The 22,680-nt window shown below is 40.8% G+C and overlaps 1 protein-coding gene across 2 annotated transcripts in view; it reads left to right on the forward strand.

Moving 5' to 3' along the window:
- Positions 1-22,680, forward strand: part of mdfic (MyoD family inhibitor domain containing) — a 29,613-nt gene that overhangs the window by 1,524 nt on the left and 5,409 nt on the right. For both annotated transcript variants that reach the window (XM_008401033.2, XM_008401035.2), the window contains exons 3-4: positions 2,889-2,999; positions 17,268-17,660. In XM_008401033.2, the coding sequence (XP_008399255.1) occupies positions 2,889-2,999; positions 17,268-17,660 (504 nt within the window). The remainder of the gene's footprint in view (positions 1-2,888; positions 3,000-17,267; positions 17,661-22,680) is intronic.

Below are 22,680 nucleotides of genomic sequence, written 5' to 3' on the forward strand. Positions count from 1 at the left end.
CTGTAAACAAAATTTTTAATCAGAATGGATACGATCAAGCTCAGTTTAATTTATTATGCGATAAGTTGATTAATTGCTCACTGCAAGAAGATTCAGTTGCAGTTTGAATGTGCAGGAGTGAAAATCCCCTGCTCTGACAGCAGCTGAGAGGGACAGATGCATCACGACTGATGCGCCTGTGAGTGTTTTGAGACGCGCATAGGATCCATGACAGCTACCACTGAATATTGAGCAGAATAAAAACAATGGTTTGAGATTAAAGTCTCCACTATTGGACAAGAGCTGCATTTTTTAAGAGTTAGAGTGACCTAAATGTTTCTTTATGATAGCAATGAAATTTCCAGCTTGGCAACACAAATAGTTATTTTCATGCCCGCTCAGAGGTGGGCAAGGGCACGGAAAACTTTCTTGTGTCTGTGATATGCAGTGATAAATGTTTCTTCAGGAATTTGATTATGAGAAATACTTGTACTGCTCAGACTAGAGCTTTTTTTTTTTGTATTTTGGCCACCTTTTATCCAGACAAGCACAAAGAGTACAACAGATAAACCTTGACTGGTAGACTCTTGTAGTTTCTTGCCCAGAGCGCTATTCATTCAAGAACAGCCACCAGACATTTGTAGCTGGCAAGCTAAAATGTGTGAAAGGCGTACATAGCTCATGTGTTCACCAAGTTCTCCCTCTGTTTCATCCAATAAAATTTAGCTGTTAATATTCGGTTTCGAAGCTTGCATTAGCAAAAAAAATAAATAAACAGAAAACATGAGCGAAAGTAGCTTTGGGTTGGGATTTTCTTATACTTTCAGGCAACTTTCAGTAAAAGTCATTATCTGCGCACTAGTCTGAAAGCCTTGATAATGTTTGTGCCTGTTTTTTTTCCTTAATAAAGTTGGAGGAAACACCCTGCTGACTATTAACAGCAACCACACAGCCAATTATAGTTTTTAATTAACTTTCCAGTTGCCCCTAAGATTATCACATGTAAAATAAGCTTACCCCCACACCCGCTTTTCATTTTTCTTCAAACAAGCAGCGGACCGTTAACCGATCATCATTATGGCACTGTTTCAAAAAGAAAGAAAAAAAAAATTAGGAAAGTAGGACAAAGTGAGCAATCGCACGGGACTGCTGGATTGTAAATGGATTCCACTTTTGTTTTTGGTGGATTTTTTCCCCTTCAGTGAACTGTGGATCTGCTGGATATAGGCTGATTTTAAGTAAATTGTGATGCTTAAATACTCCAATTGATCTCACCATGCTTCCACTTCGAGTTTTCCTATATTACACCTCTGACCACTTATCCATCACAGCTCGCAAACTGGATTGTTATTGCAGTGAAGCAAAGCTATATCAGGTCTGCTCTGTGGTCAAGCCCTTGATTCAATTTCACATCAAAGCAACAGTATGCAATAAACAAGCCATAATGTTAAACACATGAAGCCAGTTTCAGAGACAGATTAAGAGTTTCTTGTGTTTGTGCATGGCTATCAGACCAGTTTATTTTTTTCTTATTTTTTCTTTTTTGCCTGGATGCTTTTCCAATTTAGATGAATGCAGCCTTTATAGCAGTAAAAGAATCTTGGCAGGTAGAGCGCACTCGGGAGGGCTGGGAGAAAGAAAATGAGATCCAGAGCTCTGGCAGGGACTTTCACCTGAACCGTCCCACCATGTCGCACACGCTGCCAGGAGGTTGTTTTTGCTGGCGTGAAAAAGGAGGGCGGCTTTTTGCACCTACGGGTTACACAGCTGATATTCGGTCCGGCACGACCAACCCAAACGGGAATGTTAACGTTTGGTACAAAAGTGTTTATAGGTGACCTTGTTTTTCGGCAATCAGGAGTTCATACCCACTTTTGGGCATTTATGTGCTGTTGGTTTGCAGATTGTTTCGTAATGCTTTGAGCAGTTCACACCGTGTGACTTTATTGCATGAAAGAAATGAATCAGAAGCACACGTTTGTTTTTCAGTGTGGATTTTCTCTAATCCTCGCATAGATGCATACATCCCCACAAGTATTTGGTTAAAAGTCACTAATCATGCACTTTTTTGTGGTCTTTAATAGGGGTATGGCATAGTGCTGCCCCAGTTAGCCACCGTTCTTATCAGAAGTAATAGATGTTTATTTAAATCAATTGGTATGTACACACAGAATCTACTCACAGAATTCACAAGTTTTCATCTATTCCAAGACCAGGAATTATTACCTTTTATGGTTTTTTAGAAAACCCAATGGTTTCCAAGTGGGCTATTGATTTCAGGTGAGGGTTTGTTCTGCACGTGCATGGGCAGAAAACGACGAAAACAATGTTGCATAGCATTGTCCTGTGTGTGCTACTTAACCTGCCTACTTTAACACAACTTCTGATAAGGAACATGTGTTACACTTTCTTCATTTGAGATGGAGACGTGAAGGTGGAAGCTAAGGGTTTAAGAGCGCATACATGTTAAAATCACAGCGCTACGTAGGGCCCCGGCATAACAACAGTGGATTGAAGATATCTTGGCGGTTTTGATTTTCACCAAGCAACATTCAAAAACGTCATCGGTTTCCAGACATTGGTCTCGCGTAAACATAGTCCAAGCTATGCCAGAAAATTGTGGACTTGGGTTAAAAATGGGCTCTGTACCAGGAAACAAACTAACCTCTTCTGCCCTAAAGACAGATCAACTATTGAGCCAGATGGATTTTAAGTCAAATATTTGTTGGGGTGTATGCATTATGCCAGACTCTCTGGATACAATAAATCCTTAAGAGCCTCACAACGAAATAACTTTCAAGCCTATGAGGACTGTATGTAAATGTCTGACCGCCCATGCAGCTGCAGGAACTTTTACATTTCATTTTGAACCATACTTAACATCCACTTCTTGTGACTTCCCTCCCCAGATGCTTGTGACAGTGAATCAACAGGAAGCGCGTCTTCTCCTAGGAAACAATCCGCTGCAGGACAAAGTCTCGTGACAGAGGAGAAGCCTAATTATTGCAAGCCTGTGAGGAGTAAGTCTTAATGACCCGGAAAACTGGGCAAACAGCAGTACATCTTTGTGCTATTTTTTCTCTCTCTCTAAATAATAAACAATGAGGCATTTAATTGCAGAGAGTGAAAGTGATTAACATGTCAGATCAGCCTAACTGCTGCAAGTGACTGTTTTTTTTTATTCAACATTTGAAACTGCTTTAATTTTACTCAGATTTTTTTTTCTAATGGCAATATTTTCACCTTATAGGAAAAGCTTTTGTTATGCTGTTCCTGTGTTAGGGTCAGTTGGCCAACTGAAATATTAGCTTCACTGTTTCCAATTACAGTAATAGCCAGATAGCAGCTCGGGCTCTTGGCAAGTGAGTGTAACATGCCTGCTGTCTTACTCTGGCGTTATGACCAAGACTTGGCTCAATCGGCCATTTTTGCTTCTTCCAAACCCTCAGCCATGTGTATTGCAAGAAGGGAAATCCGGTTTGTGGTATTGGCCATCCTCATGTACTCAGACATTGGCCGTCCTCGTGTACCGATTGAGTCCTACATGTAGTTTCTTTAACCCGGTGCCAACGTTTACTTCACAGGATGTTATTGCAGACTGGGAAAGAGTGTATTTTAGTTGAAGTAGTGTCCAGGTTTAACATGTGGGGGGTGGAGGAAATAGAGTTGTCCAGTCCATCAATCATCTATCCGTCTGTCCTTCCGTCTGTCATCCGTCCATTCCTATGTCTGTCCATCAACATCTCTAACTGTACATTAGTCCATCCAACTACCCTCTGTCAATCTGTCTGGACGTCTTTTTGTCTCTTATGTTGGTCTGATGTATGTTCACCTTTCCTTCAGCCCGTCCAGCAACAAACTGCTTGTCAATCATCCGTCAACCGTCCAGCCAACAACTCGACAGTTTCGCCGCTTGTCCGGTGTAAATTCAGGGTGAACTTTTAATTACATGATTCAGAAATGGACAAAACTGGAACTCGTCGGACCTTTAATTGAGTAAAGTTTTGTGAACTTCTGGAGGCATCTTCCTAATTAGAAACAAAAAGTCTCCCATAAAAAAACCTTTCAACCGTTGCTACTGCATACTTTGTGGCATTTCTTCTGGTTCAGGCTGGAAACTTTCTCGCGACTCTGATCTAATCATATTGTTTTATGCAAATGTAGAGCACAGCAAGGCTCTGCTAAACAGCAATTTGCCATTGATTTAGAAGCAATTCTAATTAAACCTAGTTGCACAGTAATTCCACTCCATACAAAGATATAGATTGCAGGTCACAGAGTGAAACGCGACTAAAAGGCTTTGTGTAAGCGTGCTTCATTGTTCCTGAGAGGAGTGAGATGTGACAACATGGGCTAATGGCAGCTGATTGCTGCTGTAATAAGGATTGTGTTTTCATTTAACACCATTCTACACTACAGGTCTCTTTTGTTTCACAGTTGTTAACTTTTCCAGAGTGCCCTTTTTCTCCTTCTCCTTTCTTTTTTTTTTCCTGTTTGTTATTAAGCTTAATGACTTAGCTGTGGCTTATTTACCAGAGGAGGAAAAAAATTAAATAATAAAATAAAATGATTTGTTTTTAAGTCATCAAAGTGCTGTAATGAAGTTCAAGTTTACTTTTAAGCCTTGGACTTTTGACTTGGAATTGATTTTACCCCTTTAAGTTGATAATCCATTTTGGCCGAGTTAACTTAGCTTATTTATATCACGGAGTCCCATGGGCTCACTGTAGTTTAGCTGTGTTCGGGGGGTGCTGCGCTTGCTGCTAGGGGTAATTGAGAGCCCTCTCCAGCACAGAAACAGGAAATCAATAAGAAATCATCTGCCTGCCTACATCTGAGCCTTTGCGCTTTTCTTTTCCCCCCGGCTGTCTGATTTAGAACTTGTGTACTGTATCTGGACAATAAGTTTTCTCTACAAGAGGAAGCCCATTATGCTGTTTTGATAACAACAGCGATCCCATTTCAGCTCCAATAACACTGTTTTGACAGGTCGGCCATTACATCAGCTGAGTCGGTCCTCTTGAAGCGAGTTCCTGAAATTGGCCAGCGGTTGCATAATTCCCAACAGGGCACCCGTAGGACACAGGGTGCAATTGCAGGAATTTGTAGTGAACGGTGATCGGACACAGCTGTAAAATAAGCTAAACTATTTCAAATGAGAAGGATATTACAAAGTCTGAAATTTGTCTGTCTGGAAAAAAGGAAAAGGGAATTTAAAATATTCCTTTTTCTATACTTTCGCACTTCTTCCATTGTCTTAAAGATCCATACATTGGTCTAATCCCGCTGAATTCTTCCTCCCTTCCTCCTATCCATAATCCATTCATTCACACATTTGTTAATCTGTGATTTTTAATAGTTTCTTTATTTATTGCCTGATTACTTTTCAAATACTTACTTTCTTTATACTTTCTGCCATACATTCATATGGAATTTTTGTAACTAGAACAACTACAAAGTATCTCTACTTTAAAATTGTCTGAAAGGTACTGAGGACTCTCGGTGTTAGAAAAGTATAAACTTTTCCCATAAAAAAAAAAAAAATGTCTATGACTCTTGGATGGTTTTGTGCCTGAGAACCGTCTGGTTTGTTAGACAGCAATGTTTGCTGCCTTTCTCAGAGAATCGTCCGTCAGTAGATCTGACATACAGGGTGAGGTGGGAGAATTCCTGTGGGAAGACGGACATTCTTCAACGGTCCGTTCTGCTCTTACAGCTGATATCTCTGCAAGCAGTGCCTTTCCTCTCCAGCCACCGCCTCGGAATAAATCACTACCACCTCACAGTGGCTTTTAGGAGTTTAATCATCACATTATTCACCAGATTGCAAATAGTTTTTTTTTTTTTAATTCTTCTTTGGTTGATAAAGATGACCTTACTAGCCTGTGTGTTTTTTATATATATCTTAGTGTAACTTTAGTAAGAAAGTAAGGTCAAATAACATGACTCTACTTTCGAAATAAAGGCTTTAAGTCTGGCCTTTGTGTGAATCTCAGATTCCACTCATTGGTGCCACACGTTTGAGTTTATTACCTTTTAAGAAGAGTTGACCTTTTTGAAATGAACTTTGTCACCCTCCACACCCCCGCATAATAGATGCAGAACGGATTTAATCTGACAGGACTGCACAATTTTACTCAACTTTGTAAGTGCAAACGCTGGACGCCTGAGATGTTTATCCGGTGTTGATTCGAACACCGCAATCACCCCGTGCGTTACCTTATGCTCCTTTCAAAGAGCCTGGGGCACTTTGAGACTTTTAACCTCATGTCAGTTTGCTTTTCTTTGAGTCTTTATGCCACTTATTAGAGCTCTGTGCTGATTGTTGTTTTGCAAGATTCATATCTTTATTGTAATCCCTGGAGCCCTGTCTTTGCAGAAAAACTGCCTCCAAAGCATAGGCCTATTATAAACTGCACCGTAATTTTCAAGTGATTACTTACCAGTGGGTCATGGAATCAAAAACTGTATAAATAGGGTGAAATGCTAGTGCAGGGGTTGATTAAAACGGTCATTGTAATTCTACCTCTGTTGTAATTATTTTCTCATTGTCTTGCTGCAGATAGATTTCATATGGGAAATTTCAAGTGCGTTAATTAGCATATTTTACTCAAAGTGCCCAAGACTGTTCACCATTTTTTTTCTTTAAGATATCCAAAGTAGTTGAACCAATTGATTAGATATGCATACCTCAATTCCTAATTATTTAAGTGCACATTAAATAGGAGGGTACACATATAGATTTTAATCATTAGAGTCTTTTTTTTTGTTTTCCTTACTGTTGAAGACCATGTTTCTCATTTCGATTCAAACTGAATGATGGTCATGGGTCTTAATATTCTGTAAACTTCTATGAACACTCAAACTTTAGTGTATATAATTTAATAAATGAACACAAAGTGGAGTGTATTTGCAAATACAAGCCTGAAAGGTGTGGTCTGTATTTGCATTCACCCCTAATGGGTCCAGTTGCAATTAAATTAGAGAGTATCTAGAATGTGAGAATTTTGGCCAATATTTGCCAAATATCTCAAGCATGTTGAAGGGTTGCTATCGATTCCCAGTTTAATTTAGGTTTGGACTTTGACTGGACTCTTCTAACATGATTTTGTTGTTCTAATTCATGCTTTTTGTATCTCCGGCTGCATGTTCAGGGTGTTTGTCCTGCTGGACAGTAAATTCCTGGCCCTGTCTCAAGTCTTGTGCGGGTTCACTTACGTTACTAACCTGTATTATGTTCCAGTCTTCAGTCAGAGGTTTCGTCAAATCCCGCTGTAATCCGGACTGCTGCAGGATATCCTTCCTGCCCAGATCTGCTCTTTGAAGAAGCTTAGTTTCATTTACTAAAATGTATTCTTCTCAGTGGGTGTGATGTGTTCAGTGTGTGATAACTGTAATCCACCACACATTGCAGTTTGCATTCAATTAAAAATTATAGTTTATATCTCACATGGCCAGAGAATGTTCTTGTTGTGCTCTGGCAAACTGGAAAATAGCACTCTGATGTTCTCTTAAGAGCAGAAACACACAGATGCTGCACAGGTGGTACAAATTAGGTGCTTTTTTTGCATGTAATTGTTTGTATTAGATGTTATTTGGTTGTGGTTAAGTAATGCAGGACAAAAAATGCATGTAAAACATTAAAAGTGTTTTTATTTGTAAAAATGTTAAAGTTCAACTTCACAGTGATACATTTGAATGTTTTTTTTTTTAGGTCCTAAAAACCCAATGAATAGTTTGCAGTATGTGCTTGGAATGTGACAGGCAAAGGTGAAGTCGCTGTGTGTTTGGAAAACTTCAGCAAGTTCCCAACTTTCAGATTTTATTTTATTTTTTTAAATAAACTAATCAAAATTCTCAGGCGTAAAACACAGGTTGTGAACTGCCAAAACAATGACAGTGTCATTGCCTTTCACAACCCACTCATACATATGGGGGTGGGTGTCCAAAAAAAAAAAAAAAAAAAAATCAACTAGTTGAAATGACAGCAGCACAGGGGGTATTACTAGGCCCCTAACGGGGTTTTGGCTCCAACATTAAGGTTAAAACCCTTTTCTATTATGAGATCTCTGCTGATGTCGCCCCACTAGCCCCGAACCCCCCGAGCTTCCAACTCCGTGCCCCTCCGTGTTTGCAGGTTCAGCGCCTCGCTGTTAGGTCATTCTGAGTGCCCCTCCTCCCAACCCTTCCACCCCGATCAGTGAAGGGTGACCAGGGACCACAGGCTGGCCGCCGTCCAGACACACAGAGCCACAGCTGACACTGCCACCACTGCCGCCCGCCCCCGTTTTCTCTTTCAGGCTAGAGCTAAAATCAATACAGGCGTCTCTGTGTTTTAAAAGCCACTCAGAGGCAGACGAACACCTCTGTCCCAAAGGCTGATCTCTCAGCTTAAGGTCTTGATTGGCATCTCTAAGACAGGAGGCACTGACCCACAGCTGTCCCATTAGCAGCGGGTTAATGCTGAGATTGATACAGAGCAAATAAAGGAACTGGGTGTGGGGGTATTTTGATAGACTGCCTAACCCCTTTCTGACCCAGAGAAGGACCTCTGTGGTATATTTGCGCCCACTTCTGACTTTCCGAATACAGTTTTTTTTTTAATGTGTTGTTCTTTTTGACCCCTGTGTGCATATAGCACAGTGCGAGACCCGCCTTCCGTTGAATTTAAAAGACAAAAAAAAGAAAACGGCAAGTTTCCCCTCCCTGGAGGGAGAATTTGAAGCTGTGTGGAAAAACTGAGTCACAGATGTAACTGAAATTGAAAATATAGCCCTCTGTTTTCTTTCCTTCCTTTTCCCCTCATTCTCCCTTGCTCCCGAGTTTTGTTTTAAGTCATCAGAGAAGAGAGGGTGGAGCACGACTTTTGGCGTATGAAGCCTGGCAGCAACTTCAGGCCTGCTCTGAGTCACGTCATAACTGATCTTTTTAAAAATTGCGGTAGTTGGCCGTTTAAGGTCTAAATCAAAGAAATATGTGCAGATCTGTAAAGAAAAAAAAAAATAAAACAAAAATACTTAAAAACTTAATTGCTTAAATTTACCTAAGAATTAGTAGAACAAGGGTAGCATTGGGATTCTGTGTGATTCTGCATGCGTGAGGTTTATGGAAAACAATTCATTTTTAAAGAATAGCCTCTGTATATACACACTTGTGAGTCTTGCCACAGATTTTTCCAAAGGCCTGGATTACAGATTTGGAATGGATCCGCACAAGACGTGCACCACAATTGATATAATACTGCACTGTGGTGACGATGTTTAGTAGCCATGTGTTTCTTTCAAACTTTCAACTTATTGGCCAAAATCAATAATGAAAGCATGTGAACAGCCAATAAAGCCCGGCATGTTAATCAGCTCTGTGTGTGTGTGTGTGTGTGTGTGTGTGTGTGTGTGTGTGTGTGTGTGTGCGTGCATGCGTGCGTGTGTGTGTGTGTCCCTCTACGCCCTCTGAAGCATCCCTGGTTTACTCTGTAAGCAACCTCAACTCAAACACAAAGTTTATCATTTTAAAATAACAGAGAATGCTCCTTAAATCTTGGGGTGATTTTCATGCAATCAACGAGTATATTTTGCAAAAAACTTTTATTTCATCAGAAATTGGTGATTTTGATTTTTTTTCTCCATTTTTGTTTTAGCGACTCGTTCCTGGATTTCCCGTGGCATGTCACAAATACTTTTCATACTTGTCAGATCTCTATTTGCAAAAACTTTTAGGAGGTGCATTATTTTCCCAATTATGTGCTTAGTTTGCTTTTTTACGTAAAATCCAGACAAATTGCGATGAGATGAGTGAAAAGGTTCAAGAGGGGATGAATGCTGTGTGCATTCTGCTTTGTGTTGCATATTCAGGACTCAAATTACCGACGTGCCAAATTTCACACAGCAGCGAAGAACAGAGATGTCAGTGACGGCAGATTTTGCAGGGTCTGGCGTATAAATCACCTTCCCTTGACAAATTTAAAATGAAAGACGGCATTTCAGTGGGTGATTTGGTTATTTTAGATAGCAGTCAAACATATTAATCTTGGGAGAATGTTCCATTTTTGAAATCAAAGGATAATTGATGATACCCCACCCCAGCCCAGTACGATAGCCCGTTCCACCCCTTTCCCAGCATGCACACCTTACCACTTGTGCTGAGAGGTTCATTTCGCCAAATCAAGCTCTCGTCTTTCAAGATGCCTTTGCTGCCGTTAAATGTAATTAAGCAGAACAAGGTCCGAGGGGGTTATTTTTTCCACTTAATCAGCAGCAAAATTTGAAATTAGTAAATCCCTGACACGCTTTCTCTCTTTGTGTTGGGTAGAGGCAACAGCTGCGGTACAAGTAAAGGAAGTGTCACTTCCCCCCAGTGTGTCATACAAGTCAAATATAAGTGAGCGTTCTAGAGAACTAAAACAACTAAAGGATATATGAGTCTGTGGCTATTTAAAATCAGTTAAGCCGTTTGTCAGAGTGACCCGGAGCGGCAGAAAAATGCGGAAGAAGGTGATGTTTCCTGTTCAAATGAGATGCAAAGTAATATGATCGGCCTTGACAGGTGAAGACAGTTAATAGAGTTCTGTGACTGGCCACCGCACACACCCAGCATGTCATTTCTGCTGATGAGGATCCAATATCAGAGCAGGTAATTTAGCTTTCTTCAGCAATCATCATCGTCTGAACACCATAATTTTATCTAGAATAAATACAAAACATTGTCTGCCTGTAAATGAACTGACAGGGCAAGGATTGCTGGATGATGGCCGGAATCACTTTTTTTTTTTTTTTTTTTGAATGTCTATTGGAACAAGTGACATTTCTGTTAACCCGTGTCAGGTCGCCAACCGGTTTGTGTGAACGCTGTAGATGAGCGTTGTTGTTGGAGATCCATACCTTGCTATCTAATTTTTTCTATTTAATGTCACCTTTACAGCAGACATTTCACATCTAATATTAATCAGATCTTCTTTTTTTCTTTTTTTTTTAAAGAAATGCACTGTTTATTGGACCATGTTCGTTTTTTAGATTTGAATTACGGCAATATCCCCATAAGAGCTATATCATCAGATTTTCATTCTTTGTTACTAAGGACTAGAAGATGTAAAGAAATGAAGAGAAACACAAAGTTATTCCAGTTCAGGCCTCAAAAAATTTGCTGATTTTTCTTTTAATGCTTTTGTTGGTTTTACTCAAAATGTTTCATAGACCAAAAATGGTGGAAAGATCTTACTGTGGAAACATTTAATAAATGCAAATCATTTTTATCTGCCCTGTGATGGATTGACAACCAGTCCAGGGTGTCTGGTGACTACTGGAGGTTGTCACCACTATCCCTCCACTTTATATCTTACATAATAAACATGTCTGTGATTCGTTTTCTCTGACTCAGTGCCAACAAAAGAGGATAATTGTAACAAGAACACATGGGGAGTTGCACTATTTGTCTTCATGTTCAAATGGAGAAAACAGCTGAGTCAAAGAAAAATTGCCTTTTTTTTTGTGAACTTCTCTCTTTGGAAAATCCATCATCTGTTCTATTTGCCTTCTTACATATTTTGGTTCCTCTGATTGGGTTTTCTGTATCGTGTCTAACTTTAGCTCATTCTGCTCCAATAAAAACAACTCTGTACTGAAACGAAAGTGATATGGTGCCTTTAAAAAGCAAAACATTTTATATAGGTTCAAACTGATTCAAAGATATAGTCAGATTTTTAAGGAATTGGCCAATCTTAAAAAGAGGGGGGAAACAAATCTGCCTATTCCTTTCTCATTCCAAGCAGTCGGTGGATCTGTGCTTTCAGATTTTAATGGGATGCTTAAACGTTGTTCCACATATTAAGTTTTTTGTAGCCCATTCCTTTCAAAACCTCCTCTTTTTTTTTCCAAAATAGAGAAAGTCCTTGTCTTAGAGTTTAGAAGGTCAGACAGTAAACGAGGCTTTGATACGCCCAAGGAAAATTACAATCAGAGCCCTTTTGTAATAACATTCATTGCACTATTTTCCTCTCTCTGCGTGTCCCCCTCCGCTCTCTCTGCTGCGTAATTCCCTTGGTTTTGCGTCTATAAATACGACTGGGGAAGATGTATAATTTCTAATGAGAAAATGTATCCCTTTGGATTGAAAGCAGGGGTTTTTCCACACCGCTGTTTGTTAGGAGGAGAGATGATACCTCAGGCTGTTTTGGCAGCGAGCGGAGGCGGGGGTGGCAGTCGGTGGTAAGAGGAGTCTGACTAGGTCATTGCACATTTGCAAATTAGCATTTCAATCATGCAGGTACGCGGACCATTCAGGCAGAAAATATACATGTTTTTCTAATACGTTGGCATAAAAAGATAAACAAGGCGCAGGGCCCTGCCTGTGTGGCTCCTAACTAACAGTAAAGGCGCTCGCATATTCTATTCAGTGTAAACTCACAAAACTCGCTGCGTTGTGTAATAACGGCCATTAGGAGATGACTACAAGATCTGGGTTGGGGTGTTTTATTTGGAGGGACTGATGTGACATTTGAATAACTGTATGCTGTCTATGATGGGCATTCTAATAAGCCTGAGCAAACACCTTTCGCCCGTTTCTCCCCGTCTCGGGGGCATTAATATTAAAAAGAACCAAGCTTTAGAACTGCGGATTCACTGTGATTGTTCAATCTGCTCCACGCCTTTACCTGCGACTCTTCATGCAGCGCTGTGCAAATGAGAATCTCCATACCGCCCTGTTTGACCTTTTGTGCTCTATTTTCATGCGCCCAACTATTTTAGAATGCTTGTTTATACAGCTTTGTTTCAATTGACATGTATGCGTGCGTACATGTATGCATATTTCACCTTGATGGGTGTGTGTGTGTGTGAGGGCCTCCTCTTCTCTCTCTCTCTCCTTCTCTCTCTCTTTTCGGTGCAGTTTCCAGCTCCCTCCTGTAGGACCTATTTTTCTGTGCCAAAAACGAGGTGTTTATACAGAATACTCGGTTTTACATACAGTGCGATCCCCCTCCGCCTCATCCACCCCTTCACTCCCGTTCTCTTCAGGCACTCCGCCGTGTGGTCCCTGTGTGGCGCAGCCACTGAAGACTCTGTGACAAATAGCAATTATATTTGTGTGTTCTTCATGAATCCATCAAGCGCTGGCCTTTTAAAAATGCTCCCCAGATATTTCAGGCTGTCAGCTACTAGTAGCTGGGACCAAATTGGGATGCTGCTTAGACAGTCAAGAACCACTCAGCCCCTAGTTTCCCCTGTGATGTGTGTGACAGCGTGTGTAGGGGAATACCATGTTTTATTCAACTACAAACGTACACCCTCAACAGTTGTTGATGTGCTGGAAATAGGGCAGTTACAAGTCCAATTTGAAGCTTGCGTGTGTGTACATTGCGTGCGGATGTCCAGCTCTTCCTCCAAAACATGTTGTTCCGGTGCCTGCGATTGGGCTGTGTTCATTCAGTCATTTCAGGACTCTCTATTGCTTTCTTAGAAGATTGTTGAACTTATTCTTTTTTTTTTTTAACTGAACTTGCAGGGATTTGTAAGTTTCACATCTTGGTATTGGCTGTAGTAGGGATAATGTAAAACTGTTGACAACCAGGGTGTATTATTGCAGACCCTAATGAAATTTTCAAAAAGTAACTTTAAAGTATCTTTATATAAAATATCAGACTATATTATTTTTTTTAAATTACCACAAAATGAACTTAGTAGAAACTGAGTCCCAAGAGTTTTGGTATTTCAGACTCATTGCGGCTTTGTGCCTCATTTATAACCCCAAAAGTCACAAAATACAGATTCCATGAAAACTTTGATCATGTTAAAACTGTAATATCTAAATGACAAAAGTGCTGTATTAAATGAGTTATTTGAATAGCAAAAATATGGCATCAATAATGTCAAAAACAGTTTTTTGGGATTGTATTTTTCACTGAATGAATGTACTCTGAAATATTATTATCAATGTTACTAATGTACTAAAATAACGACAATATGGTTTTGTCAGTCAAGAACAAACAAAAGTGTAAAATGTAATTTCTGCTTTAGTTTCCCATTACTGGACTAAAGTGCACAGTGAAAAGTTTTAATGGAATCCAATTCTACAGTTTTTCCTCATTCCTGCTTTTTCTCATTATCTCTTCATTTGTCTCCTGGTGACTGTACGAGTCTGTCATTGCCATCTTTGACAGTATGATCATTATTATGATCAATGATTATGAATATTGCTCCATTGTGTCCATTAATCTCAGTCTCCATTTTCAGCAGGTTAAAAATAAAAGACTGCCACTGTGTGATTACTGTCCAAACCGAGGACCTGCTACCGAATGGCAGAACTCCGCTGAGTTTAGCCACTTCTGTGGAGCTCTGCACTGTGTCTGAAACCCGACTAACCGCTTATGTACTCTAATTTTTACTTGGTGGTTTCTTAATAAGTATTTATATGTAGGCAAATTGGAAGGTTGACTTCCTGCAAAGGGAAGGCAATTATGCCTCCCAGTCTTCTTTGGCTGTTTTTATGCATCGACGTGGGTTTGAATGTGAGGGTCCATGCAGCTGCTTCACTTAAGCTAAATAACGGGAAATGGCTGTTATTAAGCTTATTATGGCACTACATAAATTGGATAAGAAACTGCTTTGATATAGAGATGAGTTTGTTACATTTTATTCAATACATGAAGCTTTGATATTATCTTTTCAGTGTCATTGTATCTGGTGTACGGGAGCTTAGCGCCATATGTGTAAAATAACAGAGACTGATCTTTAAAGACGGGGGTTTATTTAATGTGCAGAAGTCTTTAGCCATCACTCATCTTGTTGAATTTTTCAAATTTGAAGTAAACTATGTTCTAAACTGTGTTAATGAAATGTGTGAAATGGTTTTGCATCCATCCATTGCTATATGTTTATCTGAGATCGGGGCACGGAGTTACCGGGTCCAGTAGGGAGAACTCGGGTGGCTCTTTCCCCAACGACACTCAGATCTGGCTGGATGCTGAAATCCACTTCAACTGTCCTAAAATACAGTCCTTGCGATGCAGTGACTGTATTCTATTGGCTATGTAAAACCAATGTAAAACGATGTTATATGTAATATTTACTTTAGATATTTTGATATCACAAATGAATGCAAAAATACCAATGAAGCTCATGTTACATTTAGTCATAATTTTCAACTTCATGTGCAAAATCCTTGGGTAGTTTGATAGTTCTTTAAAAGTCTGGAAAAGTCTGAGCTCCTAATCATAATAAAGAACCAAAAAGGGAGAGGGGGAAAAAAGGACAAAAAAGTTAATATTTGACAGGAATAAAATTCTCTGTGTAATTTGTTCTGGCAAAGGGATTTCAATTAGATTTTATTGCATGAAAACCCAAATACAATAGGAAAAAAACAATCGGCAATATCACCCATAAAATTATACTTAGATTTTTTTTTTTTTTTTCTATGAGCCTTCGGGTTCAAACACATTTTTCTTCGCAACAATGCACATAAATTCGGATGGGCCGCTAGTTTATTCCTCGATATATAAATAAAAAAAACATCCCTCCGTCAGCTCCCGAAGCTTCGCAAACTGTGATAACACTGCGATTGCACACTGTGCTGACACTGATAAACAAGACCAAAATTGACTACACAAGTGGGAGGAGGAAAAGGAAAGTTACACTTATTAAAAACGTGTGAAAGACAGCAACAGATGTACCCTCTTGCGATTCTCCTTGTTAGGAATGATTCAGTCGCTCCATACATTGTCATGGACGGGGTTCTTTTGGCTTTTTGTCTTTCGGAGATAAAAAATCCAACAACCTGGCCTTTAAATCACTGCATAATGAATTCTGTGGTGTGCCACGCAGTTGTCTTAATTCAAATTGCATGGAATCCTGATCCCCAAAGTCTGTATTTGTTTATTAAAGCAGCACGCAGACGCCTGCATGAGGAGAAGGCGAAAGCCCAGAGTGCATATTTAATTGCTTTGTTTTACATCCACATTCACGTCCGGCCTCTCCCAGGGTGATGTGTTGTTAAAAACTGCAAGGCCCCCATTCCCACACTCCTGCTCTCTTGTTAACTGTAATTGCACTTGTTGGTGAGCTGACAGAAAGAAAATAAAGATGGAAACAAATTACCAGCATCGCATTAACGTCCTTGTGTGCATCCACTTAGGAAAATGTGTGGTGTTTTTTTTTTTTTTGTTGTTTTTTTTGCGGGGGAACATGTGGAGGCTTGCAAAGGTTTCTGTCACAACAGCTGGTAAATGTGACAGAATATAAAGTTTAGCTGCAACGATGCCATATAGACAATGCATATAAGGCCTAAAATAAGTAAGAAGGGTTCACTCAGAGAAACTTAAAAAAAAAAAAAAAAGAGATGAATAATTCAGAAAATCTGGCAGCGTGTGCACATATACCGGAGCTCTGATGTGCAGGGAAGCTAAAGCAGGAGTTAACTCCCAGTAGAGCTGAATGTGCAAGGTGTTCCTCTCAGTGAAATGCCACCTCCTTTTTCCTCACTTGCATCCTTCCTTTTCCTTCTTATCAGACAGGTTGCTGTCTCTTGGCTTTCTGCGACTGTCACACGCGCACTTAGAAAGTCTGGTTGAGGCCATCTCCGAGCTTTCAGAGGAGAGAAGATCATTACTGTTGCAGACAGCAGCCATTTTACAAATTTGTACACTATCACAGGCTGCCTTTCCTCTTCTTTTTTTTTTTTTTTTTTTACTCTAATAATCTCTCCGTCTCATGCCGACTTAACTCACCAAGGAGCTGCTGCCTCAAATGTGTTTGACTACACAGGTGGCTTTCATGATTCTTTCACATGTGAAGTTGTACGTTTCCGCTCTTCACTTGCTTTTTCGGGTTTGAAATATTAGTTACACGACTGAATTTATCTTGTTAAGAGTGGCGGCAGATAAAGTGCAGGACGCAAGGAGGGCTGAAAGTTTAAGAATTTCCTAAATAGTTTAAGTTCCAGTTTATTTTTAAAATATTGACAGTACCTATTAATGAACATTGACATGTTAATATATGAAAATATAGTCATCAGTTTTCCTAAGTGGCATTGCACATTATTGCTTTAAGTTATGAAGGAAAATTAATATGCCCAACAAACGTTTGAGCCATAGCAACAAAAAATGCCTCTATAAAATCAAGAAACATGTTATTATAATCCTATTATTGAATATTGCCTTGCTGATATTAATCACAACTAAGCTATATTTTCCTGACTCTCTACTTTCCTTCAATGAATTGTGATTCAGCATCCAACGTGTTGTGCAGCTCTGCTGAAGACAACAAAGAGCTCAAAATGACATCCTGTTACTTTATTTTCAACAGCCCAGCCGCGGTCCGAGTCTGACCTGAAGTCAGCGGCTTCTGAGGAGGCGGAGCGAGAGACTGCCAAGGACCAAAATGGCTTTCCCCACAACAGCTCTGGCACGCCCGCAGCGATGAACGCCAACGGAATCCACTCCGGCGTCGGCATCCCCGAGGGCACGAGGACGTGCACCTGCGGCGCCGGTGTCGGGGCTAGCGCGGCGGGCAGGTCTGGCCCCGGGCACGCACCAGCGACAGCCACGCCACAGACAGAGCAGCCCAGGAGGCAGCCGTCCACGCCCGTGTCTCAAAGGGTGCAGAGGAAGCTGAAGTCCAGCTTGTCGGTCAACAGTGATAGCAGCAGACGGAGCAAAGGCAGCTCCACGGGCTCGCAGAAACCTCCTTTACCAGAGGGTTAGTAATCGGCACACAATGTTGGCAATTAAAGATTAAAACACAGTACTAATTCGAACCAACTTTTCTAACTCCTAATCATATAATTCTGTCTCTTCATCTCAGCTTGTGTCGATCCTAATATCATTCTAACTTTGTTAACAAAGCTTCGAGCAGCAGGGATGGTAAAGGCAATTTAGACACTAATGATGAAAATCGACCTTATGGCCTCACTAAACAGTTGGCATCATTTGGTGTAGTTTCTCACCCAATCAGAAATTTTGGGGAGAAATTAAAGTTTTCTGATTCTAAGTTTATTGGTTTTTACTTGATGGCAGCAGTTCAGAAAGTTTTGAAGAAAGTATTGACCATATCCTGGTCTTGTTTGAATAAAATCAACATCCATTTTTCTTCATGTAGGAAAATACAAGCCTCCTGACTTACCAGAGTTCGATAAAAGAACAGATGAGCGAAACCAAAATGGCGGGAAGCTTGGGCCATTTTCTCGGACGGCTCGTGAAGTAATACCCCCATCAGCTATCGATAATAAATTCTTACCTTCTCTCACCTTTTAATGATGAAGGTGCCTGACCTCTCGTATTTATCACTCCCGTCAACCAAATGACATCTTATCTCTCTCCCGTGGCTTTTATTTGCCTTAACAATAAGTCAGAGGGTGCGTTGGGCGTGCAGGGAAGCCATCACTTTTGTCAGGTGAGAGGCTGAGGTGAGTCCGGTAATGAAGGCGGCTGGCCGGTCCTCTTCCGTCGGAGAGATAGGTGCGAGCGTCTAACGAGGCCTGAGAGCACGGGGTGCCTATTATAAGTCGTGACCAACCTTCTTCGGGCCCCTCACACCTCTCTGGGCCCTTTTTGGCTCTCCCCACATCCCATCAGCAACACCTTGGCCCTCATTAACAGGGCCCCGTTGCTCCCCTCTTCAATCTATTGCATTTGGTTTCTGTGTGTTCTCCACCGCTTCAGTACGCTTCCCAGGGGATAAGCATATTTTGCTGTTTATTTGACTTATTTACAGGTCTATTTCAGTAAATTGTGTTTAGATCTTACAGCTAAAGAAAACCCACGATTCAGTTTCAGAAAATCTGAATATTACTTATTCATGCATAAAAGAAACGATTTTAGTAGAGAAATGTTATTACTCAAGTCACTGATACCCTCCACAAAGATGGTAAATCACAAGTGGTCTCTACTGCATGAAACTGCATGTTTTGAAAAACGGAATCTAACTATATTAACAGATAATTAGGTGGGAGGAAAAATGTGGTTGAAAAAGCCCCACATGCAAGGATAATGGCAGCCTTGAGGATTGTGAAGCAAAGTCCATTCATGAGCTCAGGAGGAGATTTACAAGGCTTGTTCTTGTTCTGGAGCCAGAACGTCCAGAACCACTGCAGATGTATCCACGACAACAGCTACAACTGTTGGATCGAGGTCACCGCATCTGGAGGAACATTGGAGAGGCTTAGAATCCGAGTCGCCTGTGGTCCAGTGTGAAGTTTCCACAGAGTTTAGTTGGGGTGTCATGCTATCTGCTGCTGTTGGTCCACTGCGGATTATCAGATCCAAAGTAAGTCCAACCATCTATCAGGAAATCTGCTGCTGACAGGACTTGTTGAGATGCCCAATTCATTTTCCAGCAGCACTCAGCACCTTCTCACACTACCAAAAGTACCAGTACCTGCTTCTAATGACCAGGAAGTGAGCGTGTTCACTGGGCCCAACAATGCAAGAACACTGAAGGTTGTCATCAAAGCAACACATCAGCAGAGCTGATGGTACAGTGGTAAAGTAATTTATGCAAGTAGCCCTAGCCAAGTGTTGAGTACATAGATTTTTCGGCTTTTCTTACTTTTTTCTACCATTGTTTTACCTTGCTTTCAAGTTTCCAGACTGTTGAAAATACTTACATACTGCCCTTTGAGCTGTATTGCCTTACCTCTCCATGGCTTGTGTCAGTGACTCAAATCAGCAGCCTTCCCCAGGATTGTGTACGTCATAACTTTGCATTTTCGTATTCAAATTGTTTATTGATCACATTATGCTCTATTTGAAGATTCTGGAAACAGATTTTTTTTGAGGGGCTGGGGGAGGCGTTGAACTATCTGTAAGCCTTAACCATCTAAATTTTTTAATTAAATATAAACTGAAATCTGATAAAAAAATTTTAAAAAGTCTGTGATTGGAAGATGATTTTAAATTGGGGCTGTCAGGTCTTTATTCAGTGCATCAGAGCAGAACTCACACAACCAAAAGCAAAGGCCGTACCCTCATCCTCAATTCTTCTCAAGTTTAGATAAAATACAACCACCAGACATGGTCTTGATGTGTCATGTTTTCCACGTCTTAATTGGTAGGGAAAAAAACAGAGTAGAGGAAGCGCAGAAAATAAAAAAAAATAAAAAAACACTAAACGCTCAACAAGTCTCATTACGGCTTTCGCGTGTTGCCTTTTTGAAGATGCCAGAGCTCTCAGTATCAATATGCTCGTTCTCAACTGTTTATTTCCCCCCGGATGGCAGCCAAGCTGTTGTTTGAATGTTTACACAGATTAACATAATCTGTTTGCCTGTGAAATTAGCCTCCTAAACAGCCCCTCTGAACACAGGAAATAAAAGGCGCGAGCTAGCAGAAGCTAGCTCTGGGGACTCTCCCGCTCTGAATGATTCTTGGCACACGCCGTTGGCTCCGGAGCCAACAACCCTGATGCTTCTGAGCAGCCGTTTAGCAGGCTGCTTTTTGCACAGCGGGGTGGGCCGTCTCAACTCTTGTTGTCTGTGTATCGGTTCAGATCTCCGAGGTGCTTTGGCCTCGTTCCGAGATTCAGAGTCAACCCCCCTTTTTTTGTCTTTCTTTACTATTTCCTCGGATGTTTTTGCGCCTTGTCTCAGTCATACATTATAAAAGGGCCGGCTTTTAAGTCGTATGTGGTGGACCTTCACCATCCGACCCACATGGTCACTGAGGCTTTGTCTCATCACCCCTCTCCCGCTTTCTTTTTTTTTTCCCCTCCTCTTTGAGGGTTTCGATGTTTTGCACAGCTTGCCGCTCCGAGGCCCATCCAGCTTGTTTTGTGTCACGCCGCTCCCCTTTATTTTTTTGATGTCAGCTTTCCACACGTCTCTTACTATTTCCTCGGAGACGCCTGGACGCCGGTTTTCGGGCTTCATCTCCACCGACTGACATTAAACAGGAGCGTTGTCAGTGTGCGCTGCGCTCAGTCTGTCCGTCGGTTGGCTTCTCTCCGTCTCCGCCCGTCTTTCTCGTGTGTTTTCTCGCCGATCTGTGCCTCACGTCCAGCTCTCTTGTGTGCAATGTACGACCCTCCCCTCGCTCCCCTCCCTCCATCTCCTCCTCCTTGCTGGCTTCTGTAAGATCCAGACTAATCGCTGGTGCTGAATTATACATCCAAGTGAATAGCTGAGATGGCTGTCCACTGCTTAATGTCTGTGTACTGTTTTTGTATCATACTCAAAGTCTGCTGTTGCACTGTTGGCATGGCTATACCCTCTGGGTGTTTCAGAGTTTGTTAAGCTGAACTTTAAAGTTTTGAGCTGGTTTCTTCGGAGCCCTTGCAGTTCACTGCCAGTAAACAGGAGAACGAGCCACATTTTCTCTCTGCCAAGTTCTCTGGGTGTAGATGCAGCACCCTGCAAAATATTTATACCCCTTGAACTTTTTTTCACATTTTGTCATTTTACATTCACACGTCATTGTACTTTCTTTTTTTTTTTCCGCCTCTTTATAGATGCATCATTTTCAAATTTCTTTTAAAAGTGTTTTGAAAAACATAAATCATGAAATTCTGACAGGGCTGCAGCTAACAGATTATTCTGACGATTATATAAATGGATAAACAACATTGGCACATTTTACAGAAACGGCAATTAATTTTAATTTACATTTTTTTTGTTTTTTCAGCAAATGGCCTGTTTTGAGATCTATATACTTCAGTTAAGGATACATTGATTGCTAAATTAGTTGACGTTTATTACGAAAATTGATTTATCACAATTAATCCGATTATCCATGTCAGCCCTAAATTGTTGGAAGTTGCTAAGAGGTACATTTGCAAAACAAACTGCATTAAGCAATTATCATGAGGCATTACTTGTTTCCGTATAACTGACTCTCCCACCTGAGCTGTGGATCTCCACAACTCCTCCAGAGGCTCCACAGGACGGTTTGCTTTTTGTATTCTCTCCTTGGCGTGCCAGCTCAGGTTGCACGCTGCACAAACTTTTGACGTTTAAAATTTCTTCATAAATTTTAAGATGTTCACAGAACAAATTAATGACATTAAATTGCACACGGATTTACTCCCAAACTGTAGTACTTCCGAAGAAAATTTGTTTTATTTCAATTTAATTTGGGTTTAACAGGGTAAAGGGATTGGAAGATGTATGGTTGGCAAACATTATTCAGATTTTTTTAAATAAAAAAAAAAAAAGCAAAATGTATGAACCATATAGTTTTCCTTCCACCTCACAGTTTGTATTATGCTCTATCTGTCTGTCACTTAAAAATCCCATAGATAAGCCTTAAGCTTTGTGGTTTAATGTGACAAAATGTGGGAAACTTCAAGGGGTATGAATACTTTGCGAGGTTCTGCGTGTTCTCATGCATCTTCCATCGCCGCCCGTGTCGAGGCTTCAGATAAGGATAATAAGATGCATTCAAACTTCAGGCGTCCACTCTGACACGTACGCAAGCTCTTTCCTCGTTTCATATTCCTCTCGCTATCTTGTTTGTATCAGCCTGCGCTTCTGGTCAGCTCTGCAGCCCTCAGCACTGCAAAATTACAGGAGGAGGGGGGCAAAAAAAAAAAAACTCCTTTCTACTTTGATTAATCAAACATGAACATTCAGTGGGGCTCAGTTCGCCTTCCCTGTTCTGTCCTCCACACTCTGCACCTTTTTTTTTTTCCCCCTCTAACCCAATCAGTAACAGGCACTTCTGACGGCTGGAGATGGGCTGATGAAAGTCATGCAAATGCAGTCTGTTTGTAATGCTATTTTTCCCCG

Source organism: Poecilia reticulata, linkage group LG23 (assembly GCF_000633615.1).
Source record: "Poecilia reticulata strain Guanapo linkage group LG23, Guppy_female_1.0+MT, whole genome shotgun sequence".
NCBI classification, from domain to species: Eukaryota; Metazoa; Chordata; class Actinopteri; order Cyprinodontiformes; family Poeciliidae; genus Poecilia; species Poecilia reticulata.